The sequence below is a fragment of the Thrips palmi genome, unplaced genomic scaffold, assembly GCF_012932325.1.
Source record: "Thrips palmi isolate BJ-2018 unplaced genomic scaffold, TpBJ-2018v1 HiC_scaffold_2, whole genome shotgun sequence".
NCBI classification, from domain to species: Eukaryota; Metazoa; Arthropoda; class Insecta; order Thysanoptera; family Thripidae; genus Thrips; species Thrips palmi.
The window spans coordinates 11,851,911-11,872,918 of NW_023144629.1; the positions used below are offsets into that span (position 1 = coordinate 11,851,911).

At 43.8% G+C, this 21,008-nt stretch overlaps 1 protein-coding gene across 1 annotated transcript in view; it reads left to right on the forward strand.

The window, feature by feature from the left end:
- The window catches only part of LOC117647741, a 21,006-nt gene extending 1,184 nt beyond the window's left edge, over positions 1 to 19,822 (forward strand). Inside the window, exons 2-6 of the mRNA XM_034389638.1 lie at positions 17,918 to 17,962; positions 18,052 to 18,294; positions 18,378 to 18,899; positions 19,007 to 19,521; positions 19,627 to 19,822. Coding sequence (XP_034245529.1) covers positions 17,918 to 17,962; positions 18,052 to 18,294; positions 18,378 to 18,899; positions 19,007 to 19,521; positions 19,627 to 19,822 — 1,521 coding nt within the window. The remainder of the gene's footprint in view (positions 1 to 17,917; positions 17,963 to 18,051; positions 18,295 to 18,377; positions 18,900 to 19,006; positions 19,522 to 19,626) is intronic.
- Positions 19,823 to 21,008: the final 1,186 nt, after the last annotated feature.

Here is a 21,008-nt window from a genome sequence, read left to right on the forward strand (position 1 = left end):
AACGAGTGTTACACTTCAGGTAAGTGAGCTGTACGGAAAAGACTGCTAAGGGCCTACGGAGAGGACTGTAAAGTCCTACGGTCAATATTGACAAGAGGGCTACGGAAACTATTGGGTTCTGGGTACGGAGAATTAGCACAAGTTGTTTACAGAATTCTCCGTAGTCTTTTGCCGCAGTGTGCAGGCAGGATGCCTATTGTCTTGAAGGTGGGGGGGTCTGGGGAGCGGAGCCCCCCGGCCTCGATAAGTTCAAAGGTTACAAGGGTCAAGATCATGCTATCTGTAGATGAAGCAACTCTACCTAGAAGGAAGGGGGGTCTGGAGGCGGAGCCCCCCAGCATGCAACAAGTTAGAATAACCGGCGATGGACAAACTATTGCCTGCCGAAGGCAGGCTAGCGCGAGAGGTCGGCAACTCATATATATTACTTCGTACGCGGTGGCTGTATTACCCGTATATTACCTGTATATTACCATATATTACTTGCATATTACCACAATTTGGCCTCTATAATACCCATATATTACTTTGTATTACTTTATATTACACATATATTACCTATATTACAGGTAATATACGTATACTCCCTCGTACACGGCCAAGGGAAGTTGCCGACCCCTCGGGCTAGCGCCGCAGGCCAAGGTAGGTACGCCAGGCGCGCGTGGCCCGTGCGCCTCCCCAAACGGACGGCACCCACCCCTAAGTGCGCAAAAGTGAAAAAAAAACGATGAAAACGTGCCGTAAAAACCAACTTTACCTTATCGCAAAGTCCAAAGTTTTGGTGTACGAGGTCAAATGAGTCTCCTCTTTCTAACAATGCAAGCGGAATTCAATTTGAACCAACCCACCCCCCGCTGCACTCACCCCCACCCCCTCAAGGGGGCGGATTTCGATCAAGTTCGAATTTCGCGCAAAACAGCCACGGTAAAAACTTTGTCGTGTTTTACAAGGACCGGTCACCTCAGCTAAGGGTCTTGGCCCCTGATCCTTAGGGAGACCCCTCTGGCTAAGGTACCGTGAAACGGGGTAATTTCGGACACTCGGTGTAATTTCGGACATCTCTGCCCGGAAGCATTGCAATGATGCTCCCATCTAAGGGCCAACTTGGAGGCTTGTCCCGTTGCGCGCATCGCATCGGCCACACTTAAAACTATCTGATCAATCACCCGGAGGCCAAATCAGGGGCAAACTTCAGGAGAAAGAGTGGTTTTTGTATTCAACCATTTTTACCTAAATTTGCTTTATGCGTAAAAACTTTGACTGGCAAGCCGAAACTGTCCATGGCCGGTTCATGAGGTGATTGTTTGTCGATTCGATCATGTTAAGAGCATACTGTGTCAAATTTTCAATCACCTGGGTCAAATAGTATGGTTTATATGGGCTCAAAACTGAAAACATGTTACTTTACGGGGTAATTTCGGGACATACAAACGTCACGCCAGGGAGAGGGGGTATGTCCTGAACACTTTCAATTTTGCAAGGTTTGAGTGGTGGAAGCTGAAGAGCTCTTCTGAAAGTTGAAGAGAATCCAATAACAACGATCATCCCACGGTAAAAACGGAACCTGGTTTTCCCAGGAACTCCCTGGAAATCGCCTATGTCTCCACCATAGGCTTCCTGGGAAAACCAGGTTCCGTTTTTACCGTGCCCCAATTGTTACAGCGGTTGCTTTGAAAACTTCAAATTTCATAACAATGGGGCAAAGCTATGTAGCTTCATACTTAGTTTTATGTGCATGTCCTACCTTAGTGTCAACGACTGTTTTGCGATTAATTTTCTTTCATGTGACATGAGAGTTGCCCTTGGCGAATGGCTGCATAGCTCGCCGGTTCACTACAATTGAAATGCAAAGCTTTCCACTGAGCCCCTGTATCTTCCTAACCGTACATACGACACGACTACTTGCCTTTCATATGCATGTATGTGATCGTATGTTATCTTGTAGAGGAAGATTTAAGATTCACTTTTCGCGTAATAAAGTAAGGCCCGAGTTGCCTATGAAAGCTAATCGGTCAAAAATTTAAAAATAGAAGCGTTCTAAATGGCTCTACTAGTTCCACTCACTATTCCTGAAATCAAACTACATATGAATGCAAAAACATGACTTCAAATTATGTATGACCACCCCTACCTTACCTTTACATCTCAACCCTTACGAATTTCTCGTATAATCATATTGGCACTTTAGAAAGAGACAGAGTTTGGGACCAAAATCAGAACGAAAAGTCGTTTTTTCCAGGGGTGTCCGAAATTACCCCAAAACACGGGGTAATTTCGGACACTGCTTCGGACCCTCCACTGTAAAAACGGTGAGGTGCAGATAATTGAAATAAGCGCCAAAACGAAGCTAAAGGTGGGTAGATGATAAATTTTAACCCTCAAGTCCATGACATCACCACAACTTTCACAATTTCAAAAAAACATATCAAAAGTGTCCGAAGTTACCCCGTTTCACGGTAGCTTCTTAGCCAAACTAGCCCAGCGCGTTCGTTTTCACGTCCGCCATTTTTAACCTCAAATTTGCCAATTGTAGGAATGCAGAAAATTAACTAATAAAACACAACGTAACATGTTTGCTTACGTAAAATTTAACGCTGAACCCGATTCTGTACTCGCATTTCAAAAACAAGGAAGGATTGCTGAAAGAAATTTGGATTACGTGTACGCTACGGCGCTCCCTCAGCCGACCACATATTTCACGAACGTGAATGAACCCGATCATCCAGAGGCAAACGAGCACTCGAAATGGAAAAATCGCACATTTTACCTTGGTATTTTCTGTAACTTAAACTACCTTTACTCGGTTAAATTCGTTTATTGAGTGTGAAGCATCGGTAATTAGGTTATAGGCTCAACATGGCGGACATGTAAACAAACGTTTGGCTAAGGAGCTACCTTAGCCAGACGGGTTTACCTAAGGCCAAGACCCTTAGCTGAGGTGACCAGTCCTTGTAAAACACGACAAAGTTTTTGCCGTGGCGTCAGGACGTCCCCCGCACCAAGCAATCATGTTTTTTCGAGGTTTCAACCACCCCCGGGTGAATCATACCCCGGAAAATCCCACCCCCTTTCGAACACCGGCCGTCCGGACCTTTCGGTTTGAGCAAAATGCAACAAAACTCCAGGGGGCATTCCTCAAGTGTCCAAGAAGAGGTAGGTGTACGCAGAGTGAATATTCAGGCAAGTGAATACGACTAAACTTACCATTCGCACCATGAGGATTGGAAACCGGAACAACAGCCAATGAAGCACCCTTGCAAAATGGAAAATATATGAGCACTATATGGACAAAGTATATGGCCCAACATGTATGGACGTCATATGTGGAAAAGATAATTGGCTGAGCGATAGCGAAGCCCGTTACTCAGGTGGGGTTGAAAAGTTTTGTCTGTCTGTCTGTCTGTCTGTGTGTCTGTCAGCACTACTCCTCCTGAACGGCTCGGCCGATCTGGCTGAGATTTTGCACACTTTTTGGGTATGTCCTTGGCTCGGCACACGCGAAATTTCTCTATCCTAGCTCAACTAGTTCAGTTTTTATAGCCGAAAAACACCTAAAAAACGGCGAAAAATCGAGTTTTCTGCCGGCAAATGCCTTCTGCCTTGAAGAAAGGGGGGTCAGGGGGGCAGAGCCCTCCAGCCCCGGCTAGTTGAAAAGTAACAAGGGTAGAGATCGTGTTATCTGTGGATGAGGCAACTCTATCTGGAATGAAGGGGGGTCTGCGGGCTGCGGGGCGGAGCCCCCCAGCATGCAACAATTTAGAAGTAACCGACGATGGGCAAGCCATGGCCTGCCGAAGGCAGGCTAGCGCCGCAGGCCAAGGTAGGTACGCCAGGCGCGGATTAGAGGAACAGGCAGCGAGACATCGCGAAGCCTGTTACGACAAGACGCGGTCTGGCGTAAACCTACCTTGTTTAGCAAGATACTTTTCCGATATTAAAAAATATGTGGCAAATATATAAATTTCATACATTGCTTTATATGTAGGCAATATATAGTATGAATACACCATGGAGTCCGACGACTCGGAGACTTCCTTTACTATTGTAAAAGAATGTAAATGTAAAAGAATGTAAACTTCGCCTTGCGAGGACATCGATTTGTGATCCTGCCGTGGTCGCCTAGTAGGACTTTTCGCGCTACGCCCAAAAAAGACGTTTAAAATTTCCGAACTGTTCCAGTTCACTTGTTAAACAGGATTTCTCAAAATTTCTTGGAGACTTGAACGCATAGAAAAGAACCTGTGCCCTGCTCAATATATGGCGTCAATATATTTTACAATATAAAATCATGTTGAGAAATATAGCCGCCTTTCAACATCCAGTGCCAAGATTTTAAGAAAAGTTACTTAAAAAGTCTGCCCTCCTCACCCTGCCCCATTCCACGACGGGGACTGTGTCAGATAATGAAACATATATTTCGCGAAGATAATACTATATGGGGAAATATACGCATTATATATTACCGGGCACCAAGATATACCACCATATATAAACCACGTATTGCGCAAGATCATTTGCAATATATTGAGCAAGATACAATTATATTGACCATGCATGAAACATATAAGGAGTCATATATTGACACATATTTTCCATATATTTTCCTGTTTGCAAGGGCAGTGCCATTCACACCATGAGGATTGGAAACCGGAACAACAGCCAATTAAGCAGGAAGCACATTTGGGACAACTGATCCCGAACTGGGCCCAGGTTGACCCTGAACAGCCTCGGGAGCGCCTGCTTGAGGTGCATGCGCAGTCAGCGCAATCGCCAATTCTTCGGGCAATCCATCCACACTTGCTTTAATTGAGATCAGTAGGTTAGACAACATTTCTGAAACAAAAGAGAACAATGTGTGTGATAAAGAAAAGAGTTAGTTCTTCCAAAAAGTTATAGCGTCTTTTTGATACTGCTTTACTGGGTTTGAATTGAGAGCATAAGTAAAGCCAGTTAACGAACTAACATATGCATGTTTCTTAATACAATTGAATGAAAGGATTCTTGTCTACAGCACAAACGTAATAAATGAGGTATTGAGAATTTTGTACACCTGTATTTTTGAATTTTGGTGAATAGTTTTCTTACCGAACGCCTAGCGCCGCAGGCCAAGGTAGGTACGCCAGGCGCGGATTGGAGAAACAGGCAGCGAGACATCGCGAAGCCTGTAACGACAAGACGCAGTCTGGCGTAAACCTACCTTGTTTATTGCATGTTCTATGTTATTGGCTGAGCGATAGCGAAGCCTGTTACTCCAGTGGGGTTGAAAAGTTTTTTCTGTCTGTCTGTCTGTCTGGGTGTCTGTGTGTCCGCACTACTCCTCCTGAACGGCTCGGCCAATCTCGGTCAGATTTTGCACACTTTTTAGGTATGTCCTAGGCTCAGCACACACGAAATTTCACTATCCTAGCTCAATTGGTTCAGTTTTTATAGCCGAAAAACACATAAAAAACGGTGAAAAATCGAGTTTTCTGCAGGCAGATCAATTCTGTCTTGAAAAAAGGGGGGTCTGGGGGGCGAAGCCCCCCGGTCTGGACAAGTGAAAAAGTTACAAGGTTCAAGGTCGGGTTATCTGTTCATGAACCAACTCTATCTAAAATGAAGGGGGGTCTGGGGGCCGGAGCCCCCCAGCACGCAACAAGTTAGACGTAACCGACGACGGAGAAGCCTTTGCCTGCCGAAGGCAGGCTAGCGCCGCAGGCCTAGGGAGGTACGCCAGGCTCGGATTGGAGAAACAGGCAGCGAGACATCGCGAAGCCTGTTACGACAAGAAGCGGTCTGGCGTAAGCCTACCTTGTAGACAAATTTCACATAGCAATACAGAGAGACGGTCTCAGCGTTTGTAGGGGCAGGTTCAGTCGCAGCGGTTGGCGCAGCAGGACTAGAGCTAGCACTGCTTGCATTCGGAATAGGGCTCGAACTGCTTGTATTGGGACTTGGATCCGCATTCCCGCCGAACTTCGCAAGCCGAGCGGTGCGCCATGCGTCCATGTGTAATTGGCTGAGCGATAGCGAAGCCTGTTACTCCATTGGGGTTGAAAAGTTTTTCCTGTCTGTCTGTCCGTCTGTCTCTGTGTGTGTCCGCACTACTCCTCCTGAACGGCTCGGCCGAACACGGTGTGATTTTGCACACTTTTTGAGCATGTCCTTGGCTCAGCACTATCGTAACTTGAGACAATATTTCACGTGTTTTGGACCGTGTGTCCACAATACTTCTCTCACCAACCCGAATCCCGACTATGTTTAATTTCACATGATAACATTCGCTTTGGACCCCATGAAGTTTTATGGGGTCTCCTAAAATGAGAGTAATGGGCCTCTAAAGTTGTCTCAAGTTACCCCGTCATTTGGGGTAACTTGAGACACTCCAAGTTTTCACTTTGCTTTTTCACGGAAGTGGGGTTTTTGCTAGTAATAGCTTCACGGTGGCAATTTGAAAAACACACGATTTTTCGCTTCGTTGGATGGGCGTTTTTTTTTCACGACTTTTTGAAGGGCCTTCCTTTGAAGCCTGATAGGAGCTGTCACAGTCGTCGCTCGGACATACAGGCTATTTGGGGAGACAAAGAAAGGTCGGAGGAAGGTCTACCGCGAAATTCAAATCGATTCAATCTCCGTCGGGTCTGCAGTGACCCGTCGAAAACAATGACCCACAATTGATTCGTGACCCATAATTGATTTTTTACCTTACGGTTTCAAAACAAAGAGGACTGCCAACATTGACTTCTGGCACAGAACCAATCGAAGTTACCTGCAGTGCTACCTCATGCCTTGCACCTATGCATCAAAATTCCAAAAGAGAAAACACATGCAGTCTCACACAAACCTACACACACACACAACACCAACAAAAAAAGAAAAAAGTAGAGATGGCAGGAGCACCTGTGGTGCAGCCTGCAGCCCTACTTCCCCCCATGACTCACTGTGGATTCCCCACGCCCCACGTCTACATGCTAGCGATACCCCACGTCACGGCGTTGCTCATCATGGAGTTTCAAGGAGAGCTGAGGATAGAACTTGAGATCACCTGTCAGTTGGCAAGGCGACAGTCAGTTGCGGTTTTATTTTGGTGGCTGAGCCGTCAAATTGCGAATACAAGGGATTTGAGGGTTAGTTGGGATCACTGCGGTAACACCCGGCCAACCCGACAGTTTGGGGGCCACGGAAAGCGATTCAGTCCCTATCCTAAGATAAATTTCTTATTCAAGTCCCAGAACTGAACTTGTGCAAGCATTTCAAAACATAATTAGCAAGGTGGATTGATTCAGGGTAGAGTCCTATGACGGCACAGCCATAAATTCCAAGCATTACCGTGGGCGCGCAGACGTCAATCATACTTACTTTTCACCTTTTCCTTCTCTTAGCCCATCGCACTGTCCAGGATTTAATATGCAAAATACGCAAAATATGTCCATTCTTCAGTTACCTCAAATCAGAGACTAGCGAACTACAGGACCTAGGACCTTGCCGTTGAACAGATGACGCTTCGTATTTTGAATTCGACAACAATGCGTTTGCGAACTTCATATGTCTCGCTCCGTCGGCGGGTAGAAGATGTTTCCTCGTTTCCTTCCGTGGGAGCCACGGCAGACTATTTACTAATAAATTATAGAAATTGGAATAAAATTGAGAATTGTGCTTCACATGCGCTTTTATTCACGAAAACGCTCTACTGTCGCTTTGTGGCCCGATCTATTTCGTTTCAGCGCCATCTTTCGGCTATGCAGCGAACTACGTCGCACCGCTCCGTCTCCGACCGTGCATTTACTTGCATTTGCCTCATATTAAGCTACAGAATGATAAAATAGGGTTTTTTTAATTCAGCTGTGATTATTTCTTTATGACTTTAACTGTATCCAAGTCACCGTAGCACACTGGTCGCGTTGTACTTGTGAACAGTTCCATTTGATGTGATGTGATGTGAAGTGATGTGAAGTGACGCCTGTGATGTGAGGTGAGGCCAGCCAAACCGACATCGGTTCAGTTAGGTCGGACTTTTGGTGATGTGATGTGAACAGTGTGGGAGCACCCTTTGGTTTGGTCCCAGTTCCATCAAACAGAAATTTCAATGTCACATTTCCGACGGAAAAATTTGATGTCTCTTGGAGGCAATTTTTAAAAAGGAAAAAGAATTTTCACACAACAAAGGAGGCTCAGAGGCGCTTCCCCAACGCATTTCCTCTATTGGAAATGACAGGGGGTGGCAACGGCCTAGGGAGAACGTGAAGCGATGCTCGCGCCGTCATGTCAGTGCAGAGGTTGCGCACTTGTTCGAGATTAGGATAACAGGAAAAGTAGCGATATAAATCGGCAACTTTGGCCCGTCCCGTGCATTAAGAAACGTACGAATTTCGCCTATGTTTGACCCTGACGGGAATTAAACCTGAGTCTGGGGTTAAAATAAATGTCGTTTTCGTCATCAGCACCCTCAAAAACATCAGAAACAATGCAAAAACTCGAATAAAAAAAATGTTCCAAAAATACCCCGCTGGGGTTTGAACCCGGGTCCGAACTTCTCCGATTCGCTCGAAACTGGCACCATTGGTTTTCACTCGCCGCCCCGATTCCAAAAATACCCCTACATGCCCTCCTAGCTGCATCCGTTGCCGAGATCCTCCTGGACCCCATGTAGACCATGATGCACCTGCAGCAGCGCCTCCGGGGCTCGGATCGGATTTGCTGCCACCGGGCGGTTCTTAGGGTCACCCAAGGAGGCTGCATACCAAATTTGGTCAAGATCGGACCACGGGAAGTCCTCGGACGGACGGACGGACGAACGAACGGACGCACAGCAGGGATCATACTATATGCCCGTCCCTCCGTCATTTTTTTACAAAAAAATGAACGGGACGGGCCCAAAAATAGACTGTGTTTTTCAAAACACTTTGCACCGATTCTTGGTTCCTCGGCTCCTTGAAATTGCCTACATTCAGGGGACAACATACAGCGCTGCGGCACGGACATAATGCGAACTACTGATATGGCGGGAGATTTTGAACTTGGAACATTTCAAACAAGGTTTGGGAAGTGAATTTTGATCCGTGTGACCTAAATTTCAATGAAGATGCTTCCCATGATAAAATATTGTGGCCTAAAGTTGATCCGAGGCACATGATTGACTACTTTTTGGTGTTCCCAAGAGCTCGGGTTGGGGTAGTCCGACTAAAGCTTTCTCGACATCTTTTATTTTAGTCCTAATGTTTTTTCTTGAATTATTGATTGACTATTTTTGTGTTTTGTGATCACTGATCATGTTAACCTAATGTTTCATTAGAACTTCAATGTTACTTCTTCTAGAACAATTGAGTGAAAACTTATTTATGCAGCTCTTTTTTTCTTTGACTTTTTGTACGCAAATGAAGTGAAAAATTAATGTTCCTCACCTTTGTTTAAAATTTGTAGTAATTAAATCTTAATATATACTAACCAGTCGTTCACTTGCTCGCCCTTATCACAGTTCATAAAGAAATCGACACTTCAGCCATAATTCTCTCTTTACTGTGATAATAAGGGCAAGCAAGTGAACGATTTGTTAGTATATATTAAGATTTAATTAATACAAATTTTAAACATTAATTTTTCACTTCATTTGCGTACAAAAAGTCGAAGAAAAAAGGAGCTGCATAAATAAGTTTTCACTCAATTGTTCTAGAAGAAGTAACATTGAAGTTCTAATGAAACATTAGGTTAACATGATCAGTGATCACAAAACACAAAAATAGTCAATCAATAATTCAAGAAAAAACATTAGGTCTAAAATAAAAGATGTCGAGAAAGCTTTAGTCGGACCACCCCAACCCGAGCTCTTGGGAACACCAAAAAGTAGTCAATCATGTGCCTCGGATCAACTGTAGGCCACAATATTTAATCATGGGAAGCATCTTCATTGAAATTTAGGTCATACGGATCAAAATTCACTTCCCAAACCTTGTTTGATATGTTCCAAGTTCAAAATCTCCCGCCATATCAGTAGTTCGCATTCACTGCAGAAAATAACCACAACAAAAGTACACAAATTTCTGGCAAATTTTTTATCAGGAATTTAGTGTACTTTTCAAGTACAACAATTGTTGTACAAAGTACAACGGAACTGGCATGACGAGTGCTGGGCAGTCCAGGGCTGGTTGTGGTTTGTACAATTCTCGTTGTACTTGTACAATCCCTGTTGTACTTTTATTGTACAGTTTTTGTTGTACTTTTGTTGTACTATCCACACTTTTTCTTGCAGTGTTATGTCCGTGAGGTAGCGCCACGGGTCGCCGATGTTAGCAGCAGGCCAGAGGAAGCTAGAATAGAAAGGGCTTCAAATGTAGGGTGCATTAGGCTAATTGCCCTTCTCGAAACTCCTCCCTTACCTAATATTAAGGTGCAGTAAAAACACCAAAAAACACAAAAATCATAAAATTTGGAAAAAAACTCGAATGCGCCATGTTGATGTAAATCATTTCGCCCTTGTGTTCGGTTGAATTTGACGTATCGGGCAGTCTACTAGGCCTAATGCACCTCAAATTTTGTGCTCTTTTGATCTGTGCAAAGCGTTTTGCAATCAACGGCCTAGATCTCACAATCGAAGCAAATTAAGTAACCCCTGGACCTCACTCGCGCATGGCTTCACGCGCCTCCTAGGCCGTTGCCGCCCCCTGGAAATGAATACCAAGGATATTTGAAGAGTTAGAATCAATCATATCAATAGGGGGTATGTTGACATCATTTAGCCTATAAAGACAGGTTAGAAGTTCTTGTCAACAAAAATAAAGCAATGACACTCTTCAAAAATCACGCGACTCGCTTCGAAACTAAATGGGGAACACCACACCATGTATCTTCTTTTCACTCAATAGTATTGCTTTTTATCATGAAGAGAAAAATATTGCTGGCTCATACTGTTCTTTTAAAATCAAAACTTTTCTTGTTTGTATATTCTATTTTCTTTGAAAAGTAAAGACAAAAACAAACTTGTTCCCCTATTTCATTTTCCCCAGTGCAAATAAAAAAGATAAGGAAAGTCTTTTCTTGGTGCACCACCACTGCAAACAATAAGGGAAGCTAAATCGTTGCTAAGAGCCGTTGTTGGCTTGAGGTAACTAACCCTATATTAAATTGAAATCTTTTTCTTTTCCACACAAAACTATATCAAGGAAAGCTTCCCAACACTATTCTCTCTTTCATAAGAAGCTCTCAGAGCAGTTTGCTTTTGATTTCCACTGAAATTATTCATTTTAACAGGTTTTAGTAAAATAGTAGGAAATGGGAGATACAAGTCAAACTCATTCAGAATGAGTTGAAGCTTATCTATAAGCTGAAGATTGTTCTAATTCAACTCTCCATACTCAAATCCTCACACAAAAGTCCTTGGTTTGGTCCCATTTCCCTCATATAGAAATTCAATGTCACATTTCCGACGGAAAAAGATGAAGTCTCTTGGGGCAATTTTTAAAGGGGAAAAAGAATTTTTACACAACAAAGGAGGCTCAGAGGCGCTTCCACAACACATTTCCTCTATTGGAAATGAATGCCAAAGATTTTAGACAGTTAGAATCAATCATATCAATACTGGGTAAGATTTTAGTCTTTTGGATTGAGAAAAGTACTTACCACCAAAGAAAATAGCAAAGGCAGTCAACCAAATCACTTGGCTTGCTTCAAAACTAAATTGAATTCATGAAAACTAGCTCGTCATCAAAACACGAGAGTCAAAAAAAGTCAAATGAAATCGAATCGTTGAGAGGGAAAGGTTGACGAGGGAATAAATCACAAGAGTACCAAAAATAAATAAAAATATATTAGAGTCTTTTTGAAAACAAAAAAGAGCTTGACTCAAAAACAGAAAAAAGGGGCTTGAGAGGAGTCTATACTAGAACACCCCCTCCGGGAACACCCTTTGCCTTTTTTCAATAAAAATTATTTAATGAATAAAATGAGTAAACACTAAAACACCCCCTTTGGGAACACCCTGTCTTTTTTGAAATAAAATTTATTTTATGATTAAAGTGCTATAAACATATTATAAGGAATGAAAATAAATTTTGTCAAATTACGTACAAAATAACCGAATACAATATATTTGAAGTATCAAATGGCATTAATGTAATTTTATTTTCTTATTTTGTTCAACTGACTACTCCGTTTTTACTCCGCACGCGCCTCTCCAGTGTAGGGTAGGCAGTGCTGTGCGGGCGACACACTGCTGTGGGTGCCTGCTGCCTAGGCACTTACCTGTGTCACTCGCACTCATGGAGTGTTCCGTAGGTGTGCGAGAGAGACAGCGTACCGTACCGAAATGCAACACTGCCTGAAGGAGTCCTGTAAGGGCATGCTGATAATTGGCCGCCTCGCAGGGCTGGACGGGCAAGTCCTGGCTGAAGGGCCCTCAAGCCTTTGCGAGGTGGCCAATTTCCAGCACGTTCTCCCTGGACATATTCTCCCTTCAGTGCTGCATGTCGGAATGGGTACGCTAGCACGCCCCTGCAAACCCGCACCTTTACAGCACACACCATGAGTGCGAGAGAGAGCGACGAGTGAGGAAAACGGGATCGGTCAGTGCAACCTTTGCAGTGTCTCGCCACACGGCACTGCCTACCCTGCGCTGTATACAGGCACGTGGCGCGTGCTGAGTAGAAACGGAGAAGTCACTTGAACAATATAATAAAATTACATTAATGTAATTTCTTACTTTCTTGCTTTAAATATTTTGCATTCGATCATTTTGTGCGTAATGCGACAAAATTTATTTCAATTCCTTTTAATATATTTAAAGCATTTTAACCATAAAAAAATTTTATTGAAAAATAGACGGGGTGTTCCCGGAGGGGGTGTTCTAGCTCTTACTCATTTTCATCATTTACTATTTTTTTATTTAAAAAAGACAAAGGGTGTTCCTGGAGGGGGTGTTCTAGTGTGTTCCCCTTGAGAGCCACAGTCAGTCTTTCGACTAAAAAACCAATCAGTCAGTCTGAAACAAAAGAGAACAAGCCTCGTAAGTGAACATAGTACACAGCAAAAAAAAATAACTCACTAAAATAAGACGGGAAAAATAACTTACCGTCAACGGGGGTAACTTGGGACACCGGGGGTAACTTGGGACAGTCTGCCCTGTACAGCTTGTTGGTGCTGCCATTCAGCGACGGGGGTTCCTAGCGTCAAACCCGCGGCAGGGTTTCGTTTCAGAGGCATCAGGGCACGCGCGGAAAGGTAGAAAAGGCGCATAACATCACAATTAGTATTTGAGAAACGGGAAACTACATAATAGGGTTTTTGACAAATATGTCAAACCTTAACAAGTTGACCTTAGTGCGAGGAGTGAAATGCAGATTTGGCCGATTAGTCTCTCTGGGCTGTTAGATCATACACAGACAATAACGTTCGCAAAAGGGCGTTGATTATAGTTTGCCCATATTCGGTCCACCCTGCATTTTATCAAAAATCGAAATTTTACGGGGTAACTTGGGACAGTCTTTTCCTCATGTTTCCAGCAGTTCTAGCCTCCAAGGAGTTGACTGACCCGGTAACAGACATAACATAAACTTCGGATTTTACGCTGATGATGGAAAGGGATGCCTTGCTCTGCAGATTTGTCTTCTGGTAATCCATATTTTGAAATTTTCAGAAAATGCCTAGAAAATACCAGTAGAAAAGAGAGTTCCACGTAGAACCCTAGATATAGTCCAATATCGGTCCTACAAGAGTTCCTAGGCCTGAATTCTTGGTCTACATGTTGTGACTTAAATTTATTACATCCATTAACATCAATAGATGCATGGGAATGTAGCTAGTTACCTACTGTCCCAAGTTACCCCCGGTCATGGGGTAACTTGGGACACTCTTTCGAGACCGCTTGGAAACAATATAATCGAGGCAAATGAACCAGACAAGTATGAAATGATGGGGAAAGGGTCAAACTTTAACATAGTTAGGATCCAATGGTCTGGGTTGAGAATCTTGCCTCTGGCGTTCAAAAAACGTGAAAAAGTGTCCCAAGTTACCCCCGTTGACGGTACTCATTTTTGATTAGTCCTTCGCCGTTTCCATGGCCCTTCCTCTTCCTCTTCATGAGGCGGTGGTGGTGGCTGGGCAGACTAACGAATAGGGTGGGTCGAAAATCCCAGAATTAAGCGGCGTATGGTTTTGTTTGCAGTTGACCATATTAGAAAAGAGATCCCACAATGCTGGGGTCTGGTGACGTCACCTTCCATCTCTTTGGAGGCTCCAAACTTGGGTCTAATAGTGAAAAATGGCTTTTTGGCCTTACAGGGACCAAACCATGGATCGCCCAGGATGCGGCTATCTCGCGATGGGTGCGGAATATGTTCCTTTACTTATATTCCTGCAAAGTCTGGGCGATGTGGCTCAACATCTTGGTTAAGCCCGGGCACTTGTTTTAACGCTAAAACAAAGTTGCAAAACACTAAAAATTGGATTTAAGGGTCTATTGTTTACTCAAAGGTCCCAGATACTTATATGAATGGAAAGGGCTCAAAAAATGCAATTTTTGCAATAATTAACAAGCAAAGCGAAGCAAAGCCCGTGCGAGTCAAGAGATGGCCCGACGAACGTTTACACTTTCTTTTATAATTAACAACAAATCGAGTTTTTGTTCAATCACAAAACTTTATATGCCAAAATTTTGCGTTTTTTTAGATCTTTCGAACTGTATAATCATATTGGATTCACAGGCAATACATATTCTCCTAAAGATCACTTTTTAGTGTTTTTGAGCTTTTGCTGAAATGTGTAAAGTTTTGCCCTGGGAACAATTTTCGTCCGATCACAAAGTTATACATACCAAAAAATTGCATCTTTTGAGCCCTTTCCATTCATATAAGTATCTGGGACCTTTGAGTAAACAATAGACCCTTAAATCCAATTTTTAGTGTTTTGCAACTTTGTTTTAGCGTTAAAACAAGTGCCCGGGCTTAACCAAGATGTTGAGCCACATCGCCCAGACTTTGCAGGAATATAAAGGAACATATTCCGCACCCATCGCGAGATAGCCGCATCCTGGGCGATCCATGGTTTGGTCCCTGTAAGGCCAAAAATGCAATTTTTCACTATTAGACCCAAGTTGGGAGCCTCCAAAGAGATGGAAGGTGACGTCACCAGACCCCAGCATTGTGGGATCTCTTTTCTAATATGGTCAACTGCAAACAAAACCATACGCCGCTTAATTCTGGGATTTTCGACCCACCCTACTAACGAAGATTGACTGGCTGCTGCTGCTGCATCAGGATTTGACTCCTCAGAAGGTCTTGCTGCTGCTTGAGGGCATCAAGCATGACTTGCTGGAGATGTACTTGGCGTTCCAAGTTATCTAGGATGGCAAGAAGAGGGTTGGGGGGGTTCAGCCGCAGCCATTCCCTGGGGATTGAAGCCTAGTGCCGGTCCCAGCCTCTCCTTGACGGGGCGCTGCAAACAGAAAAGGACAAGAGTGTCAATACTCCACGCACCCCAAAACTTCAACGGGGAGTAGCGACAGAACACTTACACGTGCGGGCTCGGTGGGAGGTCTGGTGGGGGCGCCTGGTGCCCTCTTGTTGTCGAAGACGGGAGGAAAACACGCAAAAATACAGGATTTTCTGATCAAATTTTCACGCACCTCGCTCCGGCACAGCGAGGGCAAGGCCCTGGCTAACGATTCACTGAGCAAAACATTGGTACGGCACAAGAAACGCACGTGATTACATTCGAAAGGAAAGCCAAAATGCACACCATTTCGGCCAATTTTCAGTCAAGTTTTCGGATTTTCGAGAAAATTTTACCACGCCTCGCTTCGGAATCGCTCGCCGCTGCGCCAGAACAAGCAGCCGACACGAAAACGTTACGAGCTACTTTGTTTTCCACAGGGGGAAGGACACATTGCGCAGACAGATTTTCGCCAAAGTTTTCGGAATTTCGGGAGAATTTCAACGCGCCTCGCTTCGGAAACGCACGCCGAAGCTCCAGAACTAATAATCAACTAGCCAGAAAGATTCCAACCTCCAAACCACGTGCGACCCCGAACTAGGGATGCAAAATTTCATGAAAAATAGTTTTAAGCGGTCTTGCTACCGCTTCTACACTGTAAAAAAAATATTCTGAAATTTCAGACAAAATTTGACTGAAGTTAATTAACAGTAAGGGGTTCTGAAATTTCAGACCATTTCGGCGGTCTGAAAATTTAGAATAGGGTGGTCTCAAAGTTTAGAATTGGGTGGTCTGAAAATTAAGATTTAGGTGGTCTGAATTATTGGACACGGCCAGTCTGAAGAAAATTCAGACAAAAGCACAAAATTGTAACGTTGAACCTTCACTCTTTTGCGAGAGAAGTCTTTGATAGAACTTGCGCGTAACTTATCGGCCGTTCTCTTTACTCGGAAACTCCGAATGTCTTGGTATTCGAACCATCGAATCCTCGCTCGTCGGCTTTGCGGGCTATCCATTACACCACGGGACCGCGCTGAGAGCACGGCTGCAGGATGCCGATGACTCCAAGCGCGCTCGCTGGACGCTGGGAGGCCACAAATAAACAAACCAAGCGCGCGTTGCGGGAGTTAAACTGCGGGCAATTTGGGCTGTTCGTGAATATTTAAGATTCTGTATCGAGCGCTCAAATATTGCGGTTAAATTTGGTCAAATGAGGCAACCAGTCTGACATTTCAGAACAATACGTCTCCCGTTTCAGACCCATGGTCTGAAAATACACAACCAGTTTGAAATTTAAGATCAATCGGTCTTCCTTTTCAGGAGAATAGTCTGAAAAGGCGATTCAGACTACATGGTCTTGTACTTAGTCTGAATTTTCAGTCACCCCTGTCAGACTTTTTGTCTGGAGGGTCTGAATTTGCTTTTCAGACTGCGAAAGTCTTAAAATTCATCCGAGGATTCTTCTTTTGAATACTTCTGGTCTTAATTAAGAAATCAGACCACCAGGTCTTACAAAATTGGTCTGAATTTTAAGATTTTTTTTAACAGTGTAGCTCTGCATCCGATCCCACTCATCCCATCCCATCCATCCATCCATTCAGCGCGCTGGGAGGGGACTGCATGGTCGTGTTGGTCGTCGTCGTCTGTCGTCGTCCTGCGCCGCCTCGCCGCGCCGCCTCGCCGCGCCAGTCCCCACTCCTCACAGCCCCCCCCCCCCTCCTTGCCCCCTCTCTGCCCGACCTCCCCTGCCGGTCCACGGCAAGACCGCTTTGCTAAGCTTGCCTTGGCGGAACTTTTTTTTGAATAATTGACGTGAAATATTTTATATTTTTCAGAAAAATATGGAATTTTTTGAAAAATATACTTTTTGCTCTAAAATTGCATATAAAATAGTGATTTGCCTTTTCAATGCGTTATTTCGTCTGTTCCTGTGTTTCCCTGGTGTCAACGTGTCCTTCGTCAATCACTGTACACACTATCACGTTTAAATAAGTGGCGGGTGGCTTCGTCACTGCGAATAAGTGCTACTACCTGCGTATAGGGGAGGGGCGGAGGGCGGATAGGCGGGGAGGAGTGTGGTTGCGGTGGCTGTGTGGAAGGAGTGAAAGAGCGGGACGCCGACGCCGCCGCCGAGCGGCAATACATACAGGCAAAGCACAAAGCACCTGCGATTTCTGTAAGTTTACCTTTGGTGTCGTTTTTAAGATAGTTTTCTTCTGTGTGTCAAACATTTTAAAGTGGATTGTGCCGTTTTCGGTATCTTGATCCCCAGCCTATTTCACTTTGTAACCACAAGTGAGGTTAGGGGACTTTTATTTTTATCGTTTTGTTTTATTTTTCTATGTTCTAACATCTTCTTCAGGAAGATGGGACGAAAGAAATCGTTTATTTGGTCGCATTTTGAAGTAACGGGGAATGGGACTGACAAGGGCACCAAAAGTGTCGTTTGCTCATATTGCTTCTGGAAGTCATCGAGGGCCAATGCTAGTCGAATGGTGGAACATATTGCCTCTGAAAACAGGCATCAGCCTCTCTGAAGAAAACTGCTGCCAGTAAACTAAACCAGGTTTGTTCAGTTAATTTACAATTACTTAGACCTGCCCTATTATATTTTCTTTTACATTTCATTTTCTATTTTTGTTTGGTCTTTCACAGGGATCGTCAAAGAAACGGAAAACTATTTATAGTTCAGACAGTGAAGATGAAGATGCCGCTTTGGAAAGTGCACGACCACAAGCAACATCTGAAACAACTGGATCAGTTTCGCCTCCTAGCTCAACCTGTCGAACCAGTGACAAACCCTCCACTTCTCACTCTTCAAACGGATCAATGGATAGATTTGTTGTATCTACTTCTGAACGGTTAAAGGTGAAGTTTGATAAAGCTTTAGCCAGAGCAGTATGACTCCTAGTGTTCCATTTAACATTTTTGAAAATGTATATTGGAAGCATGCATTGAATCTACTCCGGCCTTCTTATAAGCCACCTAGTCGGCATCAGATTGGTACTCCTCTCCTCAACCAGGAGTATGATGGTGTAATGGTATCTGCAAAAAAGAAAATAAAAGCAGCTCCTTGTATAGCTATAATCTCTGATGGTTGGACTAATAACAGAAATGAGAGTTTGATAAATTTCCTATTGACTACACCTTTGCCAGTCTTTTTTAAAAGTATAACTCCTGGTAAAGATAAAGAAACGGCATCTTACATTGGTAAAGAAATCATAAATGTTATTGATGAGGTAGTTAGTGATGGAACAGATGTGAAATTAATTTTTATTGTAATAACTGATAATGCTGCCAACATGAGAGCTGCATGGGACATAGTGAGAGAAAAATATCCCCACATTGTCTGTATTGGTTGCCCTGCTCATATGTTAAATCTTTTACTAGGTGATATCATGAAAGTTGACTCTCTAAAAGAACTGCGTTGTAATGTGAAAAAAGTTATCAAACAGTTCAAGAATCACCATGTTCTAGGGGCATTTTTTAAAGCCGAGCAAAAAGTAAGACATGGGAACAAAGCTGTGACCCTTAACTCCCTCCCAAAACAAGGTGGTTTTTCTTTGTAATTTCACTGTACTCTCTGATAAGTAACAAAGCTGCACTGCAGTCCACTGTAATAGAAGAGGAACTTGCCATTGACAGTACAGTGAGAGAGTTAGTTCTTGACAATGCAGGGTTTTGGGTCTCTGTAACTGACTGTTACAATTTGTTAGTTCCTATTGCAAAAGCAATATCTCATGTTGAAAGTGATACTGCTCTTCTGTCTGATTTGCCATTTCTAACAAAAAAAGTTAGTCATGATATTGAAGAAGTATTAGCAACCTTCTCATTGCTAACAGGTGAAGAGAAAACAGTAGTTAACTCAGCTGTGGTAGACAGAATGTATAAATGCTGTTTTAATGTACATTTTGCTGCTAATTTGTTGCATCCAATGAGAATGGGGAAAGATTTGGACCAAACGGAGAAGCAAGACGCTATCCGCTTCATTAGTGAACAGTGTATACATCTTGAACTCAACAAGGGAGAAGTGCTTGGCAATCTGGCTGCATTTAGGACCAAAACTGGTTCTTTTGGTGATGAAAATATTTGGGAAGCTGCTGCCCACACCACCCCTGCTACATGGTGGGGAGGTTTCTGTACTGAGCAACCGTTATTTCCCATAGCCGCTAGAGTTTTCAATGTACCAATTACCTCTGCGCCATGTGAGCGTAACTGGTCCACATTCAGCTCTGTTCATACAAAGACCAAAAATAGGATTTTGAAAGAAAGGGCCCAGAAGCAAGTTGCCATTAAAAGCAACATGCGCTTCAGCTCAAATGGAATTCATGAACCTCCAAAGAAAAAAGCCAAAAATCCATTTGGAACTTATGATGTGAACTCTAACATAGAAAATGTTGATGATGTTGTAGATAGAGTGGGATGAGTCCGAGTTAAATGGTAGTGATTATTCTGTCTCAGACTCAGAAGAGGAGTCCGATGATGATGTTCCCCTTGCATATACTATTTAAGTATTTTATTCTTCATTGTTTTGACTGACTTGTAATTAATAGATTTTAATTTAATTCTAAGTTATTTCTTAGCTTGTCTAATCTGTACTGAAATCTGGTTGTGAGTTTATGTTGAATGTAACCGTGCCATTGTGCCTGTGCCATATGTGATTTTATATATAAAAAATAAGAAAGTTTCATAACAAATTGTATCATTTTGTTCCTCTCACCCTTTTAAATGCACCTTCTACTTGTCTAAAAGGTTGTTGCACTGCCTAAAAATTAACAAGCTAGGGCCCGCCCTTCCGTCGAACCGAGTTGCCAGCTCCGCTTCGCTGCGCCGGCAACTCGGTTCGACAGGGGGCCGGCCCAGCTTGGCCTGCCGGCGGCCTTTTCTCGGGCCTTCGGCGCTCGCATCAGACCCAACTTGGACAGTCGAAGGCCCGGGCCTTCGGCCCGCTCGCATCACACACACCGTGAGCGGGTAAAGCAAAGTTATCGATGTACCATCGTGACTTAGGCCCACCCTTCTATTCACAATATGCAATAGTCCTTACACTTTTTACTCCAACTGTCCTTAGAATATGCCCATTTCATTTGTCTCTTCGCCCTCATTCCGAAAATACCCATATTTGCCATGCTACTGCAACTCCTTGCAATAGAGGCACAGCAGGAGCGCAAAACGAGTCCGTCGCACTTTTTCCCATAACTCATGAAGGCGGGCTCCTGGACCTCCCTTCCGACCCCTCGTTGAAGAGGTCTTGCCAAGACCTATCCAAAACTTAAGTAAAATTTTTCAGTCGGTCGACCCCCTTTTTTCAAGATCCTGATGTGACTAATAGACGAAGTCGGGCTCCTGGACCCCCTTTCCGACCCCTCGTTGAAAAGGTCTTGCTGAGACCAGTCGAAATCTGCAATAAATTTTTTTAGTCGGTCGACCCCCTTTTTCGAAGATCCTGATCTGGCCAACTTGTAAAAGCGGCCGATGGGGTCGGGACCAGGTCCATTCATCTTGTCTCGTCGCCCCGATTCCAAAAATACCCCTATGTGCCCTGCTAGCACCAATAATGGCGGAAATCCCCCTCCCGCTCATGTAAACCATGATGCACCTGCAGCAGCCCT